Below are 19,166 nucleotides of genomic sequence, written 5' to 3'. Positions count from 1 at the left end.
AGGAGACGATGTGTATGAAGGGGCCCACCGAGCGCCGCGCTACAACTCAATCGATGAGCCACGCCGTCATCCACACATACACGCACACACACACACACAGAGGCGCACACACACACACACACACACACACACACACACAGGCACACACACACACAGGCACACACACACACACACACACACACACACAGCTCCCTTACCTATACATTTCACTTGTGTGTAATTAGCAGCCTGCGGGGTGGACGGATTAATTCTCTCACTCGATCACCCTCTCCTCCACTCTCTTTCTTCTGTGTGTCTCTCTCTCTTTCTCTCTGCCCTCTCATCTTCCCCCTCCTTTTTCTATCTTCCATTTTCTCGCTACCCCGCATGAAGATATCTTCTGCCCTGTAGTTATACATGCATAATATGAGCTTCAGCAAGACTCATGCATACATGTATGCTCCATGCATATAGGCCTAAACACACACACACAACCTTTTTCAATTCACTTCACGAGTCAATCAGATGGCAAAACGTAATTATTTCTCTGCTCGTCGCCATGACGACACCTCCGAGTCCGTCCCCCCCCCCACAATTTTTTTTTTCCTTGACGGAAAGCCTCTGCTGTTTCTCCGCGAAGCCCGACGCGTCTTGTTGAGCGTCTGACATGGCTTCTCCTCCTCTGGTTAAAAGAATTAGCCTCTGAGAGATGTGTCACAAGAGACGGATGAAAAACTTTCAACGCCTCGGATTAAGCGCTCCGGCAGATACGGAATAATAAAATAAAGTGCGAGAACCTTCAAATCCTCGGTAAAGTGCAAATTTAATTTTGCGTAATGCTTTCTAAATGGACTCCCGCCAAGTTATTTGGCATAATCCATATATCAACAAGGATGAGTGCGATGAACAGGGGAGGATGATCGAGTTTTTTCCCTCTCTTCTTCCCCTCTCCCAAAAGCAAACAGCGTAAGGCGTGACTATCACAGGACATGAGCAAACAAGGCAAATTATTCACCAGCACACAGAAGTGGGGCCTTTGGATAGGCCTATAAGCCCATTGGGAGATTACAGATACATCACCCCCCCAAAAGCAGAGTCAAGCGGCATGAACGCAAACATCATGACTCCTGGCCAGATTAGGAGAAGGTGAACATACCTCTACATTACCCCTGGGTAGTACCCAGAATGTCTGTGAATGAATATCTGGCACACATGAATATATGACAAATATCAGGCACACTGAATATCTGACATACAGCATTATCCCTCGATAACCAATCAACCATCCAAGACATCGAAAGGGTCTAGGGGTTGAGGGGTCAACCTAGAAAGAAAATCAGGGCCTAAGTTTCAGCGCGGAATTGCGGGTATAGCACATACTTCATTCAAGTCCCGCAACTCTAGTCATCATAATGTGAGAAATTCCCACACACATTTTACAGCGCTGTCTGATAATGTTAATGTAATAATGGAGCGGTGTAAATGTGGGATCGGACGGACCAACTTCTGACTTGAATCGTAACGTAACCCCATGCAGAGACACATTTCCCCTCCATTTTGAAAAATTAACTTCAAGCCCTAGAAAATAGTATTTCTTCTCACCCATAGATAAACATAAGTGTTCTAGTGGGTGTGGTTGTTTACCTGCATGCCCAGGTGCATGAGTGGTGGCCTCTGGTCGTTCATGCGCCCTCCGCGGCCACCACCAAAGTCGCCCATTCCGAAGTTGGGGAAGCCGCCTCTACCGCCTCTTCCTCCCATGGACATCCCTCGTCCTCCCATGCCCATGCCCATGCCCCGTCCGCCAGGGCCTCCTCGGAAGCCTCGCCCCCGGCCTCCAAACTTGCGCTGCCTCTCCCTCTCCTCCATCTCCCGCAGGTTGGCCTTGGCCTCTTCTGACAACTCTGAAACCCAACACACGTAAATTAAGTTGAGGAGCTGGGTTAAGGGTATCATCAAGTTCCTCTACAAACTCTGCATAGGCTTCAGTTCTCTATATAAAACTTTCCAAATTGCCTCAGAGTTGCAAACTGCCTTAAATCTCACAGGCAAGAAATATTGAGTGCAGAAGGCCATTGAGGCTCATGAAAAACCCCTCATCAGAAAAGATATTTGAAAAATCCAATGCCCCTCATTTTCTTCTCACCTGCAATGAGATGACTAAAAGTCTGAAATAGTTTTGTTCTTTCCAAATAATTTGCTTCTCCCTGAGCAATTTGAATATGGGGTGACTAAGAAACTATGGTTCTTTTATCAACCTAGAATTATATTGACATTTCTTTCATGTCACCATTTTCTCTCTTATAAAATCACAGGTCTGAGCTGCTCTTCCCCAGTTACCGTTAGCCAACACACCTAATGTTTCTGGAATGTTCCTCCTCTTCCTGGCTGCATCAGACAGACGCACCACTGTTGCGTCCTTGCGCTCGGTCTTAAAGCGTAGCCGGCCAGACTCTTCGTCGTCATCATCCTCCTCGTCTGACTCTTCCTTCACCTCCTCCTCCTCCTGCTCAGGCTCATTCTCAGCCTAAGAGGACACACAAAAAAATACTCTGAAAACTTTCTAAAAAACGTTCCCATTTACACCTGTCTTAGGTGACCGCAACCTGAACCATACAGATCATCGATCCTCAATTGACCAGCCTAAGAGGACACAACCACAATGCACAGGTCACCGTCGGCAGTTATTCAGTTATAGAAAACATTACTGAAGACATACTCCTTCCCCAAAAACCTTCCCAAATGCTTTATCATTTACACCTGTGTTTCAGGTGACCAGGTGATCACACTGATCACCAATTGACCGATGATGGTCAGTCATCTTTTCTAACCACTTTGCTTAGCTTCTCTCGAACCTTTTGTGTGTCTGCAGGCAGGCACACACCAAATCTGAACCATATCACACACACCTCGTCCCCATCGAAGGCCTGGGAGTCGTCTTGCTCCGGCTCCGGCTCCTGCTCCTCTTCTTCCTGGGCCTGCCCAGCCTCTGCCTCCTGCTCGTCCACGGCCTCTTCCTGTTGGTCTCTCTGCTCGGCCATCCCCTGTTCTCCGTACCCAGCGGAGTAATCATCGACCTGGGGTCCAAACACAGCAACAGTCAATAAACTAATCGGTATAATTGGCACCCTCCCTTGGGATGGCCTCCGCTCAGTTCTCAGTGCTTGTGGTGCTTTCTCGACCCAAACTCTGGCAGGGAAAAACGACACAAGTTTATATGTGAACCAAATTAAAACAGGGGCACCAATGAAAGTCAGGAGAAGAGAGTTGAAAGCTTCATGGAATAAAATGTTACTGAGAGTATCAGAAAACAAAAAGGGCAGCACGCTGTGGTGATGGGGAGAGAGAGAGCGAGTGAGAGAGAGAGGGAGGGAGAGAGAGAGAGCGAGTGAGAGAGGGAGGGAGAGAGAGAGAGCGAGTAAGAGGGAGCGAGAAAGAGAGAGAGAGAGAGAGAGGGGGCTGGAGGGTAGAGAGCACCTGCATTACCATAACAGTGGGAGAGGAGGCTCATTACTATTCCTGCCTCCATTTGAAATTCTATGAGATGTAAATGTTTGACATGATACACAGAAACGGCAGATAAATACACACACGCGTGCGCACACACACGGCTCAGTAGCGGGGCAAATATATAATTGACTGAGGTCTTCACAAATAACAAACATACACACACAAACAAACAACCATGCAATGACGCATTCAAGTTGATGAGTGGAAATACCTTGAACACTATATATTTAGCTGAAACCAAATTCAAAGGAAGTTATTGGGGGGGGGGGGGGTCAATGCTGAGGTGATGACTACATCACTGTTACATTCTCCCCTCCTCCTTTACATACACAGTGACATACACACACACACACACACACACACACACAAACACACGTGACGTCTGCCAAATCATAAAAAGAGATATTTGTATCCCTGCCTTTCAGAATCTTCCACTTGTAGGCATCTCATAGAATTATTCAGATGATCAGCTAATCAATTACTCCATCACCATTCCAATATAGACGTCAGGCCTTAGCTGGAGACCCATAACTTAAACAAAAAGAGGCAGAAAAACATAAAACACCGAACTGTGTCTACCTGCAATGCATCAATGCGGCTCTAACAGATATGGGCAGGGTAGACCAGGCCTCTCCCTCCGGGCCAAACAGCTTAATCCCTTAAACTGTTCCACACATTAACTCTCAATACCAGCAAACACATAAATGTTAAGCCCCAGCAGCTAGGTGACCTTGTAAACAGAGATATCGCTAGCACACATGAATACACACACACACACACACGGGGTGCATGCATGCATGTATGGCAAGTGTTTCCCTAAATACCATACATCGCTAGTCAGAAGGTCAAACGCTTATCTCTATCAGTTTATTTATGTTTTTTTTCTTTCCGGGAGGCCATATATCTCTCTTTGTGAGTATGTCCGCTGCTGTCAGAGGAGAGGAGCCTGACAGCCACATTTCAGATATCACCTGAGATCTTCCTCTTCCTCTTTGTTTGGATTATTTATTTATTTATCTTCTCTTTTGTGGCACCACGCTTTCTGTGCCTAACAAATAAATAAGCTGGCCGAGAAACTCATCAATCATCCTCTGCATTTCCACACTGTAAAAAGAGGTGTCTTTAAAAGGGTCAATAACCTTGTCACCTATAGAGAGGGGTTGAGTTTATCAGATGGGGTCTAAAGCCGGAGATAAAAGCCCCGTTTGCGTCTGCTCGCATCGATTGGCCGTGCGTCTCCTTCGCACAAAAGCAGGAGCAGCAGCATCTCACCTCCACCACCGCAGCCCCCCCCCCCCCTCCCCCAGCTTTAGACAGGCAGAGCCTGCGGTCACAATCATGGAGACAGCGGCTGCTACAGGCGGAGTAGCGCTACCTGCTAGCCTACCAGTCTCCAATGGGAGGAGGGAGGTCACTGGCCTGGAGCGATAATGGAGCACATTCAGCCATTAACACAAACGACACCCCCCAAACCCAACCCCCCATCTTATCATGAAGAGGCCAGAGAGATCTGACACCTGCCCCTTCGTAGCCCCAGACAGGAAATCATGCTCAGAGACAAATGAATAGGGAATGAGAGAGGGGATAAGTAGGCTAACAGACAAGCGGAGAAACCAGAGTGACAGACAAAGAGACAATAAAAGCAAGAAAGGGAAAAATAAAATGGGCAGACTAAAGGATAAAGGGCAGACGAAAAAAGTACAAAGAAATAAAAAGTAAACAGGAAAGGTTGCTGTTGACATTAACCATAACTGTAAACTAGACTGAGATTGGGACCAAAAAAAAATAAGTTCTTACTTGAAACTCGTCATCTAGCGGCTCATCGATCTGCAGGTCCAGCACCTCATCCAGGTAAGCTCCGTCCCCACCTGCCTGCTCACTGGAATAGTCCATGCCTCCCTCGTTCCCTTCATAGTCCCCAGCGTACCCCTGCTCTCCCTCGCCGTAGCCCACTCCCTCTCCAGCATTCCCTCCATAGCTCCTCTCTTCCGCATCAAAGGTTGAGCTGAGGCCCAGTGTGGCATTTAGACTAACAGAGGCACCCTGACCACTTTGGGGGAGAGAGATGAAAACAAAAACAAACAAAATAAATAAAAATAAGGTGAGTTACAATGCATTTGTTGTGTCGTTTTGAGAGAAAGTGGAATAGAGCATTAGGTTAGTAGCTGGGCAGTATGATCAAAAATGTATATCACGGTATTTTCGGTATATGACGGTATTTTTTTCCCCCATGCATAATCAGATGTTCACAGCATTTTCTACAGGTTGAGAGAGGAATTGCTGCAGTAGATTGACTATTGGTCTATTTTACTGTCATGATGTTGAATAACTCCGCACTAGTGGTAATGCAGGTTTGCATGGCCCCAGAAAATGATGCTGTTTACAAAGAGCCACTCATGATTCTAATGAAGTGAGAAATCAGAATGCAAAGACAATTGCAGTCAAAATACAGAACTCTTACTGTGCAAATTTCACAAACATCTTGTATAAAACCAATACAAAAAGTAGTGCAACTTGCAATAATTATACTTTTTTGAAAATTATACAATTGAAAATAAAACCTCTCTGCTAATATGCTTTCTCTGTCAAATAGGCCCATCAAAACGTCGAAACATGCCTTATTGTTATTGTGTGGTTTACATGACGTTAGTGGTATGTGAATGTCTTGTTAGCCTGCCATGAGCTTCGGTTCGTTTCGTTAGGCAAAACATTAACAAAAAAGTTCGATTTGGTGCACTGATGACAGTCAGGATCATTTCTAACTAGCCAGCTAGTATTGTTCAGTTCATGTCTATAACATGCTTTACTTGATACCTGGATAATTTCAGTGAATATTCTTAAGGTGAGATGAAAGAACATTAAACTTCACTGCGTTCGGTGGGTTGCTAACTAACGACATTGTCTACTACTAGCCAGCTAGTTAGAGCTGTTGAACCATCTCAATAGAATTTTTGTGACGGTAAATCCCTTTCATTGCAGTATCCCTTAATGTTTTTTCTTAACTAAAGAAACATTTTAAGGTATTCTGTGCAACACCCTTACAGTGGGTCCCAGTTAAAAATTGACACTTCATTCACGATCATGGTGAATGGTGAAATGTAAGTACAACTGCAGCCGCTTGGGGGCAGCATAGTCCGCTGTGGAGTTCCACGGTCGAACGGTCGAACGGTCGGACTCGGCCAATCACAGCAAGGGCTGTGATTGGCCGAGTTAACAGTGCGTTTCTCTGTGTTTTTAGCAGCCCCTGCAACATGCTAGTCCACTGTAGCCTAAGCCTTGTACATAATGTTAAACATAGTTTTGGATTCAGTGGCAAGATTTCTTGATTGTACAGTGTCTGTCTCTCAGTAATGTTTTAAAATGAGAGCTTCGTCAGCTGGCAGTAGGCTACTTTGTCGGTAGTCATGAGAAGTTCGCTTGCTAACAGAACATAAATATGCTGCCCAGAAACCTTGTGAATAGTTCTGATTTTTTTTACTACACTAACGAGGTTGAAATATAGACTTTGCCTACAGCATCTCCTTAACAGTAATGTTAACAAAATGACAGCATTCATATGACAAAGAAAAACGAATTCGGTCACTCAAGACTGTGCCACAGCAACCAGTGTAAGCTACAGTCCTACCCAATAGGCCTACTCGAAGCAGATAGCGTTGTCTGACGGTCGAGTGGGTTAATGCACGTATTTCCAGAACAGGTCTGCAACTTTCAGGCAGTTCTGAGTTCGAATCTAGGCAGGAGCAGAGCCATATAAAGGCCTAGGCCTATTGTTATAATTTTTTGCAAGGTGTTGCTCCTGGCAATACTTGTTTATAATACGTTTGGTGATTAATTGATAGCTGTTTTTGGGACACGTTAAACGTTCTTTATAATGAGCGCATACGGGGAGTAAAACGACTGTTACGCGCTGTTACAACTGTAGGCTACATTGATTGCAATACAAAAATATGCGCGTGTTAGTTTAGTTAGTTTTGTGATGTTTTGCACTTTTGCCTCATGTGTTTTCAGGTTTGAGGGCTTTTTTGGCAAGATTGACCTTGGTTAGACTCTGCATATGTTATTTCTCCGTATGGAAAATAAAGTCAATTTTCGACACACGTCTGTTATTAGTTAAATAACAAGTGTTGCTTGTTAAAACATGTGACTAGTGAAACTCAAATGATTTTAGAAATATTTAGCCAAAGCCAAAAAGAGAAGGAGAGACGCCGGTGCAGCTCAGACGTCTTCTTAATTTTCTTTATTCTTTAGTAAAAGGTGCAGAACATTATTAAACTTTGACTAACGTTTCGATGTTCGTTAGTCAAAAACATCGACACATCGAAATGTTAGTCAAAGTTTAATAATGTTCTGCAGCTTTTACTGAAGAATAAAGAAAAGTAAGAAGACATCTGAGCTGCACCGGCGTCTCTCCTCTCTAAAATATCTGTCCTGGCCTGGTTGCAACGGATTGTGGCCAAACGACAGAAGCGCGGAGAACCCTCCTTTGTCTTCCAAAAAGTGTTACTTTGTGCCCCGCGCTCCCCCACTGCTTGTGAAAGAAGGGGATGGGGGAGGGGGGCTTAACGTGAAAAAGCTTAATGTCACAAAACGGAAACGAGTCGTTTTAGGCTACAGGCCTTCATAATGGTAGGCTACAGGAAGTGGGGGGAGGGTATGGGATGACCAGAGCCGTCATCTATCGTCTTTCCAGGCACACAGCTCGTTATAAAGCCTATCGACTGCCTTAACAGATAGGCTTTGCTCTTGGGTTTGGCCTTACAGCGAACTCAATGCTCTTGTTGCTTGCAGTTTGTTAAATAAAGCGATGCAGATTACATTATTTATTTCTGATTAATTGCGTCTTTTGATGTATGTTGCAACATTTGCTTGTTAGGCTGGGCTACTGTCAATGCCCTGTACAGGTCAATGTTCAACAATTGCTGGTGTAGGCCTAGGCTATTAATCAATTAGGGACTGTTCGTTATTTATTTAATTAAGGGGCTACCGGAGGAGTTTTGGGAGCGTTAGTCAAAAAAGACGTGACCCTCCCTCGCCAGCAAGACTTTTTTCTATGACCCTCCAAAGTGATTGAGAAAAAACGCATGATCCTCCCCAGTCCCAACAATGTATTGATGCCTTAGGCTACTGGGTCAATTTGGGAGCTTGCATGCTACGACTCCTTCCTTGAAATGCCTTGAAAAGGCTGTCGTTTGCACAATTTCACAAATAATCACCGGGACCGAAACAAACCTGTCAACTTTTCCCGGGTTTATCGCGTATTTTAACTTTTTCCTCGCTGTCTTAGGAGGAGCTGCAGGGCCGTCGCAAGGGGATGCGAGGCCCTGTGCGAACTTGACAGATGCAAGGCCCTTTTCACTTACGTGCATGAAATCATGCGATAGCTTACTTTACACATAGCCAAGGCTACCGTCGGTGTATTTTAATAGTAGCCTAGTCTAATAAGCTACACCAGCTTGCCTTTAAGAGGGGAAATTCAATTGTATAGCCTATAACATTAGCTGAGTCACATATTTGGCCATATGGTGTTTATCATAGGCTACATCACGAAACCAAATAGTGTAACAAAGGCGAACACTTTAACAGGGGGAATTCATTGGGCATGAATCATTGTGCTGAACGGTATTTGTCAATGAGCAGAAACACACACGACATTCAAACTACTGATAAGATGTACTGGTCTGTATCTATAGGCTAACATTGGACAAATAAATGACACTGACTCGCCATATCCTGACTCAGGAAAAAAAACATTTTCTTGCTTTGCCGCAAACTCAGCAATGAAATCATAGGCCAGTTTGCAGGTAGCCTAACGTCTTTTTCATAGAAGGGAGAGCCCAGTCTCTCCTGTGACATGGAGGTGCGCAAATAGTTTTTAATAGCCTGTTCAACTTCGAAAAGCTTCGTTCACCCGATGCCAGTCACTGATCGCAATTTCAAAGTTCGGAAAGCTTCATCTTTTTAAGTTTTAAGTGCAGTGGCCCATATCTGCCCCCTTTGGAATTATATCTCGAGCCTATTATAAGGTCCAGTGCGTTATGTCCTGGGATTCGGATGTGCTCAAAAAGAAAAGAAAAAACACTTTTTTATAGATGGTTATGAGGCGCAATGTGAGAGAGAAATTTGATGATCATTGATCGTTGTTTTGGGACGTTAAGCCTTTTCCATAGGCGTCAGTGAAGGAGATTGAAGAATGACCATTTTTTTTTATACGAAAATATTTCTTAACTACAAAAACTCAGTGTCTAAAAACTCAGTGTCATTCAGACTCAACCCTCTTGTTGTTTTATTATCTTTTTCGTTGTCGTTTGAACGTTGGCAAGCAGGCATGTTGCGGTTGCAATTTAAGTGAAATTTCTACAGTAGGCCTACAACATGCTGTTAGGCTGGGCTACTGTCAATGTACTTGTACAGGTAAATGTTCAACAATTGCTGGTGTACAGGTTATATAATCAATTAGCTAAATCATTTGTCCAGCTGTTTAAACATTTGTTCGTGCTACATTCAAACGCAAAAGGTGCTTTGATATATTTTTCGTTTGAACGTCGGCAAGCAGTCATGCTTTGGTTGCAATGAATGAGGATAATTGTTTTTTTTTTGCATTATTTTGAATATGACTCGCTCCAGTCTCAACAGCACGTACTTTTCCCACACGCTTAGTTCTAACACACATAGGCCTATCCCCTCTCGCTTTCTCTCTCTCCATCCCTGCACACGGTGCTTTCTTAAAGGAGCTGCACCATTTTACAACAATTGCATCTACATTTTCATATTAGAATGTTTTGTCAAGTGTAAGCTTAAACTACCGTGATCAATTGAAGTTCCCGTGCCCCCGCTGCGTCATGGAAGCAGTAAGTCAGTCGCATCAAAAATAGTAGTGGCACCCAAGTGACACCTTGTGGTTGTTTGTGTCAACTGCAGTTTGTGCCATTTCTGCTGAGAAAATGGGGATCGTGATTCATGAAGGAACCCGTCCAAACTTAACGGGGACCCACTGTAAATAAACCCCTTACCTAAGGAGAAATTAAGCCTTAAGGGTCATACTTCAGGGGAAAAACTTAAGGTGTTTTGTGTTTACCCTCACTAGGCCTCGCAGTCGCACCATGCGTGCGTGTGAAAAAAGTCCCGTCTGAAACACTGTCGCGCGGCGCAGCGTTCCAAACGTTGTGTAATCAAATACACCGGTATGGCGGTATATTAAAAATTCATATCATAACGAAAATATACACCGGTATACGCCGTGAACCGGTATACCGCCCAGCACTACATTAGGTCCAATATTCCAATATGTGGTTTAATGTTCTGCATCTCTCATTAGTAGGTCACTTTGAAACTACTGTTGTCACGATACTGAAATTATGACTTCGATACGATACCTGCCATAAATATCTCGATACTGAAACGATACCACGACGAAATCCTAAAATATCTGGAAAAGAAAGGACGCAGACCTCCTCCAGGTGCATTGAGTCATTTGTGTTGAATTTGGTGCACTTTTGTAGTGTGCAGGTCAATTCTGGGTTGTAAACTTCTAAACTTCCTACATAATTATTATAGTCAGTAAAATAGTAATTTGTGTGTGACTAAGTACTTTATTGTTTGTTATAGTTCATTTACATTGTGTTGTGGCAATAAAGTACCTTTAAATAGCCAACGCTAGATCAAGGTCAGTGTTGAAATTACTGCATGCAAATCACTGAATGCTATGCAGAGGGGCCTAATCTTTAGGTCACCTGATGTAGGCTACCCTAGGCCTTCCCATGTTTATGGGATTTCTTTGACAGTTGCAAAGGGGAAAAGGTGAAGATAGTCTTCTTTGCTCCCAGTGTACAAGTACGACGTTCCAACCAGGTCCTCGTCAGATAGGTCTACACCATTACCTATTGCAATATATCTGTGTACATTACGTCTATTTCTTTGAGAACATTATTTGCTACCACGTAACAATAAGCCGCTATGGTAATGTTATAGGCCTACTAGCGTGAATATTGCGTTTTCTTCACATTAGCACACTATGATCAGTCGTTATGTCTCATCAAAATGCACTGAAGGAAGGTTCCCTTTCTCCCGGAAAACCACACTCATTTCAGTTAGGCTAGACTAAAACTGAAGAGATGAACTTGGCACTAATCATGTAGGGGTGTTTTCTGTAGCCTATTTGTTATTGATATTGTTTGCTATTGATAATGTAAGGCACCAGGGTTGTTGTTTATTTTGCATTAAATGCCATTGGAGTCATTGATTAGAGTAGCCTGGATGTCTCCTGACTCTGCCACTGTTACTGTATGACTATCTATCCTTTGCTGTTGTGTACTGGATAAGCTCTGGATAATTCTGTGTCAAATCAGAGACGCATATTCTGGTGCTTCGTGTGTGCCTCTTCTGTATACAGCCAAATTAAACTCTGCATCTTGATTGCACTTCTCCGTGACTGGATCTTGTGACTCTCTTTGGTATGCCATATTTTTACCAACAGTTTGAAGTCAAAATGTCATGTTTTTGCTTTCTAAATTTATATATTCATTTATTTCCTCTGCTATCTAAAAAGAGGTTATTTTTCTGCCGTTCCCACTGTGTCGTCTTCAACACTGATTTCAAGGTGAGCAGAACTGGCATGGCCTTACCTGACATTCCCTTCTTCCTCGTCACTCTGCAAGAGGTCGTCATTAAGCTCCTCGTCTGAGAGCTCTGAGGGGTTCTGGGAGAAAAACAAGGACCAGTGTGAGACAAGGAGTGGTTGGCATTTGGAGGAACAGCACAACTAAATACATCATTATCTCATGCCACGGAGGATGACTAAAATGCTCACCAATGTGTCTTCATTTTTTTTTTGTGACCATTTCTTTTACTGTCAGTCACCAGTAGCGACCATCCCCAGGAAAACAAATTTACATCTGCGAGCTGATGCTAGCGCATCCTTGTTCACATAATACTACATTTTCGTAACCACTACATGGCCTGAACTGTGCATAGCACTTTTCACACCCAAGAGACATAAACAAATGTCTAAGCTACAATTTCCCCACCTGCCAAAAGTTTGAAGGAAAAATAAAACCTTGCTCTATTTATGTGTTGAGCTAACATGTCGACAGGTACTATCTGACACCAGGCACGATACAAGCACCTTAGTTAATATGAAACCTATTCAGTTGCCATTTTTCTTGTTTACATATCAAATTAACGTGTTGTTTATGAAGAACTCTGGCTGCTAATCTGCCTGCTACCGAGTCCCTAGCAAAGCACTGCAAAGACAGTTTATTACGCATATAATTGAGCAGAGTGTCACTGCTGTAGTTTTCCTTATTGTGCTGTTTCTGATCATATCCCATTGTCAGTAAGTACGTGAAAGACTAAATCTACAACTTGGTTTTTCTAAAACAAATGTATTGTTGTAAAATCATATTATATGCCTAGCAGCTACAGGCAGGTGGAAAAGGCAAAACTGGTTCATCTTGTTCAGCAAAGTGTGTTTTGCTAGAACCCTGCTCTAAATGGTCACACACAAGTAGTCCTGTTCCCTCCGCAAAGATGTATTCACTTGGGCAAATCAGTCATTAAGATAGCAATTCAAAGTGATATCGGCAAGAAAACCAAGCACCGCCTAAACTACACTGAAAAAAAAAACTAAGTGCGCAACATGAGTGTGTAAATCTTTGCTCCTATTACTTCAATTTGGCTTGTAAATATTTTACGTATCGGATTAATTGGTCCAAAGATTTTTGTCTGAGTCTGAAGCCCTGCATGGAAGGGCTTACATTTTTAAATGAAAAGGCCTTGAGGGGCTCACAAACCTTTTTGTTTGTCCAGTCTTCCTCCAGCAGGTCCTCTTCAAGGTCACTAAAAAGAGACATAACACAGGTGACAGGTGAGGTCATAGGCTAGTTCACACAGGAGGGAGCAACATTCTTGTGCGTCAACACTGACCTATTCAACTTTCCTAACATAACCTGCAGAAACGAAAAATTACTTTTTTAAAATCCCAAACTACAATCAGTAATAGTCTAATGTGCGGTCACAGAAGCTCCGGGACCCGCCCATTTAAAACTATAATTACAAGGCAAGTCAAAGGCTAACAAAAGTCACTTGGGGTATTGCTCAAGGGACATGCATTCCCACAAGCTACACCTGCCTTCTTTAATGATCACCCATGAAGACCAACAACATTTATATCTATATTCGTTCCTTTCTAAACAAAGCCTCGCTGCAATAATAGCAATATCAGTAGAAATAGACCAAATCATACACGTCTAACTCTAAGAAACAGGACACTAACCATAGCAACAGTGAGGATATTTCGTCTAAAAAAACTGCAATCAGCGCTACACAATCACTGGTTGACTATAGTGTATAGAATATGAACACAGAGGGAATAGTAGGGTTTTCCGAACATAGCTAAGACCTAGAATGTCCAAAGCTGCTTTTAATTCAGCAGAGATCATTTTTCCAAAGCACAAATGTAATGTCTTCCTTAGGTTTCACATGTTTGTTATTGGTGGGCATATGCAGTCACTTCTGATTGGTGAGCATGTCTGGTACAAGGATCACAACACTTCTCACTAGTGAGCGGGGGGGGGGGGGGGGGGGGGCTATGTGCACTAAAGGCTCTCTGTGCACTCGTTTTTTTTTCCGGTGGAGCCAGGTGTGTTTGAACCTGCCGCTATTGTTAATATAATTAAGCTTAGTGTCTAAACGGACCCTGTTGGGTGTTTCAATACGGAATTAGCACATTACGACAAAGAAGAATGTGTTAAAATTGTTATTATTGGGCAAACAAGATATTCAGTGTTGGAGTGAAGATGAGATGTAAGCTAGATAGATACTTTATTGATCCCCAAAGGGAAATTCAAGGTCTCAGTAGCATACAGACATCACACACAACATTCACTAACAGCAGAAAAAGTAATTAAAAGTATATAATATAAAAAACACAACAAGCAATAAAGACAGTAGAAGATAAAGAATATACTAAAATACAAATTATACTAAATAACACTAAATCGGCGGGGCGATATGGACAAAAAATAATATCTCGATATTTTTGGTGATTTTGACGATAACGATAATTAGGGGATATCCTTTAAAAGGCTACAATTTTAACATTACAATAACCTAACCTGTCACTTTGTAACCAAATCAACTAATGCATTGTCAGTCATGACACAATTCTGCCCCCACTTGTGTGTGTGGCAATGACATGGTCTAGCCAGCTACATTAAAGAAGATAGGCCTGACAGCTTCCCAAGAGAAAGTCTGAAGCTGAAGTTCCTTTCAAAAGGATTCACTGTCAAACTAAGCAGACCAACAGAGTACATATCAGTTATAGCCTTCAATGTTTTGTTTAAGAGCAATCATGTAGGCTAGCATTCCAAGTTACAGAATAGAAACTAATGCTTATGGCTAATGTATATGAGAAATCCCATAGATATGCTAACGGTTAGCATAATCGATAAAAGTAGATATTTAGAGTGAATTTAAGTCCATTTAAAAAAAGGGTTACATACAAAGAGCTCTTTGTTTACAACTGACAATTAAAATACTCAAAGGTTAATGTTTTCTCTCAATATAATACAGTGTAGGAAAAACGTGACTGTGTAACTCATCAATGACACTTGAACAAAGTAGCTGCACAAAATAAACATTTGGCGTGTGTGAGACATTGTGGATCCACTAGCGATCATGTGACTTGCTCTGCTGCAGCCAGGGGCTTCTCCCGCTTTGCATGCGCCTCCTGGATGTATGGGGTTTCAATGCGTGATTTCGAGTGTTTCCCCCCGAAGTAATTTAAATACTCGATAACGACAATTTGCACATTGTTAAAACAAAGGTCACGATATTATCGCAGACGATATATATATCGCCCAGCTCTAATTTAGAGCAGGGATTCCCAAACTGTGGTACGCTGAGCTGCCACTAGGGAGTACGTGAGATGAAAAGGGCAATGTCGGACAGGTGCTAAAATTTTTTTTTTTTTTTTAAATCTTAAGCCTATGTTCTCTTTGTTCTTTTTGTTTCATAATATTGTTTTCCACACTGTTTTTGAAAGAGCTCATAGACCAGTTGCACATTTTGATTTTGCTATTTGTTATCACGCAGGGCGGCTAATTAAACATGATGCCTGGAATGCGTCAATAGAATGTGTTACATTTTTATGTGTTGGATGTTGGGGGTATGCGAGCCGAGTCAGGATGTAGGTGGTGGTACGTGGGGGAAAAAGTTTGAGAACCGCTGATTTAGAGTAATAATTTTAAAAATGTGTGCATCTCCTCTGATTTGTCTACACATTAGTTAACATCAAAGAAAACATGTGTTAACCTGACATTTGCTCTTTAACAACCTGCGACAGACCTACTGTATTAACATATAGCCTAAATTGCATTTGTTGTGGTTTGCAAATCATGTTATTTCAAATAATATAGCCTACTATTGATATCTGGCAGTGCAAGTTAATCAATTGATATGGAAAACAGCCCAATAAAATGTAAATCACAATTTTGAGATAGAAATGGCATGGTAACAGAATACTTAGATAATACTCAAATCAAGCTCTCTACCAAACACTGCTTCCTTAGGCATGTCTCACAACTGTGATTTCACCTCACTGACGAGAAGAGCAGAGAATTATAACGCTAACCATGCAGTAATTTCTTTTAAAATCTTTGTTATTCACCATTTCAATATAAACCATGATAACTGTATGGCTTTAGTTATGTTGAGTGCTGGCTGACAGTCAAACAGGTAGGTTGAGGAAAAGAGTGCTGCAGGCCTACCTGTCAAGATCATCATCTTCTCCTCTTCTCCTCCGAGATCTCTCTGCACCTGGCTTATCATATTCGTCAAAGTCATCATCTAAAAGAGGGAGCACATCATGTCAATTAACTTACACAACTGGTTTTCAAGTATCCCACATGACTATAGGCCTATAAAGGTTAATTAGCTGTAGTTTAATTATCATGGGGATAGACGTCATGTTTTATGTCTTTCTATTTTGTAACTTGACCAGTCCTCTTTCCTGTAACATTGACACTAACGTACATGTGACGTTAGTTTAAGAAGGTTATGTTTGTATTCTCGTAATAACTTTGGCTAGAAACAAAAACAATACGAAAATGGGCAATTAATATTAGGGCAGTGAAATTACACTTATGCTAGACTAATCACACCAGCAGGACGTTGAAACAAGTGAAGAATGAAAAATCAAAAACTTGGCACGGGTGACAAAACTGTCAATGCGAATGTTTGCTGGCAAACTAAACGGTGTTTTTCTTACAACTTAGCTGACAAAACAGAAAGCCGTTAAATCATTTATTAGACCCGGTCGATTATATACTAATGTATATAACAAATATTAACAATAGCTGGTCAAATATTATCCAGCTTAAATGATCCAACAGACGTTTTGCTTCATAAAACACCCGCTGTTAGCTGCTATAATAATATGTAAGACGGTAAGCTAGCTACTTTCCCGATAAGATAGTTAGCTGGATAGGTTATGCAACAAAGGCTAACGTTAATGTGCAATTGACCAACTGACGCTAGCTAGCTACAGAGAAATTCAACGTTTTGGCTAACTTACATGGTTAATGTTCGCCTTCTTGAAGATATTGACATTACTTGACATAATAGCATTATTCAATACACAGTTAATGTCACCACAATACAGTACTGGGGTAGATATTGAACTACCATTGTCTAGAACTATCAAATGACCGAACACCTCAGTTTAGATTAGCTGGCTAGGCAGGAAACAAGCCTGTGTGACTCGCTAGCCTCTCTCGCGCAGCTAAATTGCTTAGAACTTCACTGGTTCGCTACTTTGCCCATCGAATGAGAATCTATTAGAATGGTATGCACGTTGATAGTGTCTCACGAAATAAACAAACGCACCAGCTCTGGCAAATAACAGTCTTACAATTGCTCAAATAATCTTCGAGTAGCAGACCTAACGCAATCATTAAAAAAATACAGCTAATACACCAAGCTAGCTGACTAGCCAGCCATAGCCAACTCGCTACCCTAGCATGCCAGCGTGAGAGCTACTGCATCATTCGTAAATGTCGTACCTCCGGCATGTGCCGCCATAACACAAGAGAAATTCTTCAGTGATGGAAACTGGATTGAAATACAGGATGCATTTAAATTAGACTGGATGTAACAGTTTTTCCCAAAATCCTGACGTGACTTGTTTTTATGAAAACCTGTTTACTCAAAGTACAGAAACATGGCGACAGTAGGTCGCCCAAGTGCATTATGGGAAAATGGGGGGGGGGGGATTCACTGATGAGGTTGCGCCGAAATGGCCTGCAGTTTATCATGTCGCCACTCGCCAGATGTGTGAAGGCAGCGAAAACATTAGACAGCACAAGACTCGTAGAGCGGTGAGGTGAAAGAGCATTAGGCTATCCCTATGAAATGTGCAACTAAAATAGGCTAATGAATGTAGTTCGTTCACTTGAGTTGTGTTATGTCCCGGCCATTTAGCATTAGGATCAAGTATGGATTAATCACATGCAAAACTAAGAATAGGCTACTCAAATTCATAGACTAGGCTAAATATTGGACGTTCTGTTGTCCATATCTAGACCCAATATTCTTCTGTAATTTAACCGAGTTTGTAATTTCCCTAAAAGCAACCCAGTATGTAGCCTAGTATAGCTAGCACCGTGTGCATTTAGGCTAAAAATGCCTATTTTGTGCATTTTTGTTCTTGATTTTTATGTTTGTCACATTTCTGCAGATTTTCACTCAGTGACTGATGATATTCAGATGCACACAGGGCTAAATGAAGCACAGAAATCAAGCAAAATGCTTGCCAAAAATCATTGAGCCCATGTAGTTTTAAGAAGTGTTTGTCCAGTCAGCCTGTTATTTTTAGTAGGCCTGTACCTATATAAAATCTTGGTCTAACTGGGGTAGTGGCAATATATGCAGCCAAATGGCATTTTATTAGAAGCACCGTGAACATGCTCAAGAGAAAAAAACTCAGTGAAAAAGAGAAAAGAAAAGAGAGGAAAAGTGGCAGGGAAATGTGCAGCCAAGTGAAACTTCCAAATCAATAGAATCCTGGTGAGGTGGAAGCCATTTTGTGTCTGTCAAGGGTCAGTGTCTAATCTCTAATGTAATGGGAGCAATACTTTTTTTTTTCATTTGAAACACTGAACAGGAAGGCTTTGAGAATAGGTGGTTGTAGAAAAATAAGATTTTCCCATAAAAGTATCAGGAGACATGCACTAAGAAGTTTATGCTGCCCACACTTCGTTGACCAGCAAGTCAAATTGGGACTACTTAAAGGCTTTGAAAATAAATCACTGATGACCAGACGATTTTCAGGCGATCATTTTCAAGAAAAGTGTGTTTCAAATTCTGAATAAAAAGGTCCCATGGTTGCACAGTTATTCCTTGAATTTAGAATAAAAGGTGCATTTGAGATACAAATTTTATTCTGAGTTTAGTCTTCAAGTCAGTGAATATAAAGTGGCAGGCATGAATGCAAGTGTTTTTATTAAATGTTGAAATTTGACAATATTTTCCTTCTCTTCAGGCTTCACAAATGGGGGGAGCTTTTCACTTGTGAGTATCAGTCTCATTTACTAACAAATAAACCTTTTTTTTATCTTTGCAAGGTAAATGTCAAGGAAGTTTCTGTAGGCTAATAGATAAAATGCCTGTTTGGAAAATATAGT

The 19,166-nt window shown here is 41.9% G+C and overlaps 1 protein-coding gene across 3 annotated transcripts in view; it reads right to left on the bottom strand.

The window, feature by feature from the left end:
- Nucleotides 1-17,726, bottom strand: part of rbm33a (RNA binding motif protein 33a) — a 39,260-nt gene extending 21,534 nt beyond the window's left edge. For all 3 annotated transcript variants that reach the window (XM_042067300.1, XM_042067302.1, XM_042067301.1), the window contains exons 1-8: nucleotides 17,547-17,726; nucleotides 16,254-16,332; nucleotides 13,278-13,323; nucleotides 12,111-12,184; nucleotides 5,287-5,539; nucleotides 2,889-3,056; nucleotides 2,335-2,506; nucleotides 1,624-1,883 (exon numbers count right to left, since the gene is read on the bottom strand). In XM_042067300.1, coding sequence (XP_041923234.1) covers nucleotides 1,624-1,883; nucleotides 2,335-2,506; nucleotides 2,889-3,056; nucleotides 5,287-5,539; nucleotides 12,111-12,184; nucleotides 13,278-13,323; nucleotides 16,254-16,332; nucleotides 17,547-17,565 — 1,071 coding nt within the window. In that variant the 5' untranslated portion in view covers nucleotides 17,566-17,726. The remainder of the gene's footprint in view (nucleotides 1-1,623; nucleotides 1,884-2,334; nucleotides 2,507-2,888; nucleotides 3,057-5,286; nucleotides 5,540-12,110; nucleotides 12,185-13,277; nucleotides 13,324-16,253; nucleotides 16,333-17,546) is intronic.
- Between the last annotated feature and the right edge of the window lie 1,440 nt (nucleotides 17,727-19,166).

The sequence above is a fragment of the Alosa sapidissima genome, chromosome 17 (genome assembly GCF_018492685.1).
Source record: "Alosa sapidissima isolate fAloSap1 chromosome 17, fAloSap1.pri, whole genome shotgun sequence".
NCBI lineage: Eukaryota > Metazoa > Chordata > Actinopteri > Clupeiformes > Clupeidae > Alosa > Alosa sapidissima.
The sequence above is the reverse complement of the archived record's forward strand: the minus strand, read 5'-3'. Positions and strand labels throughout refer to the sequence as shown.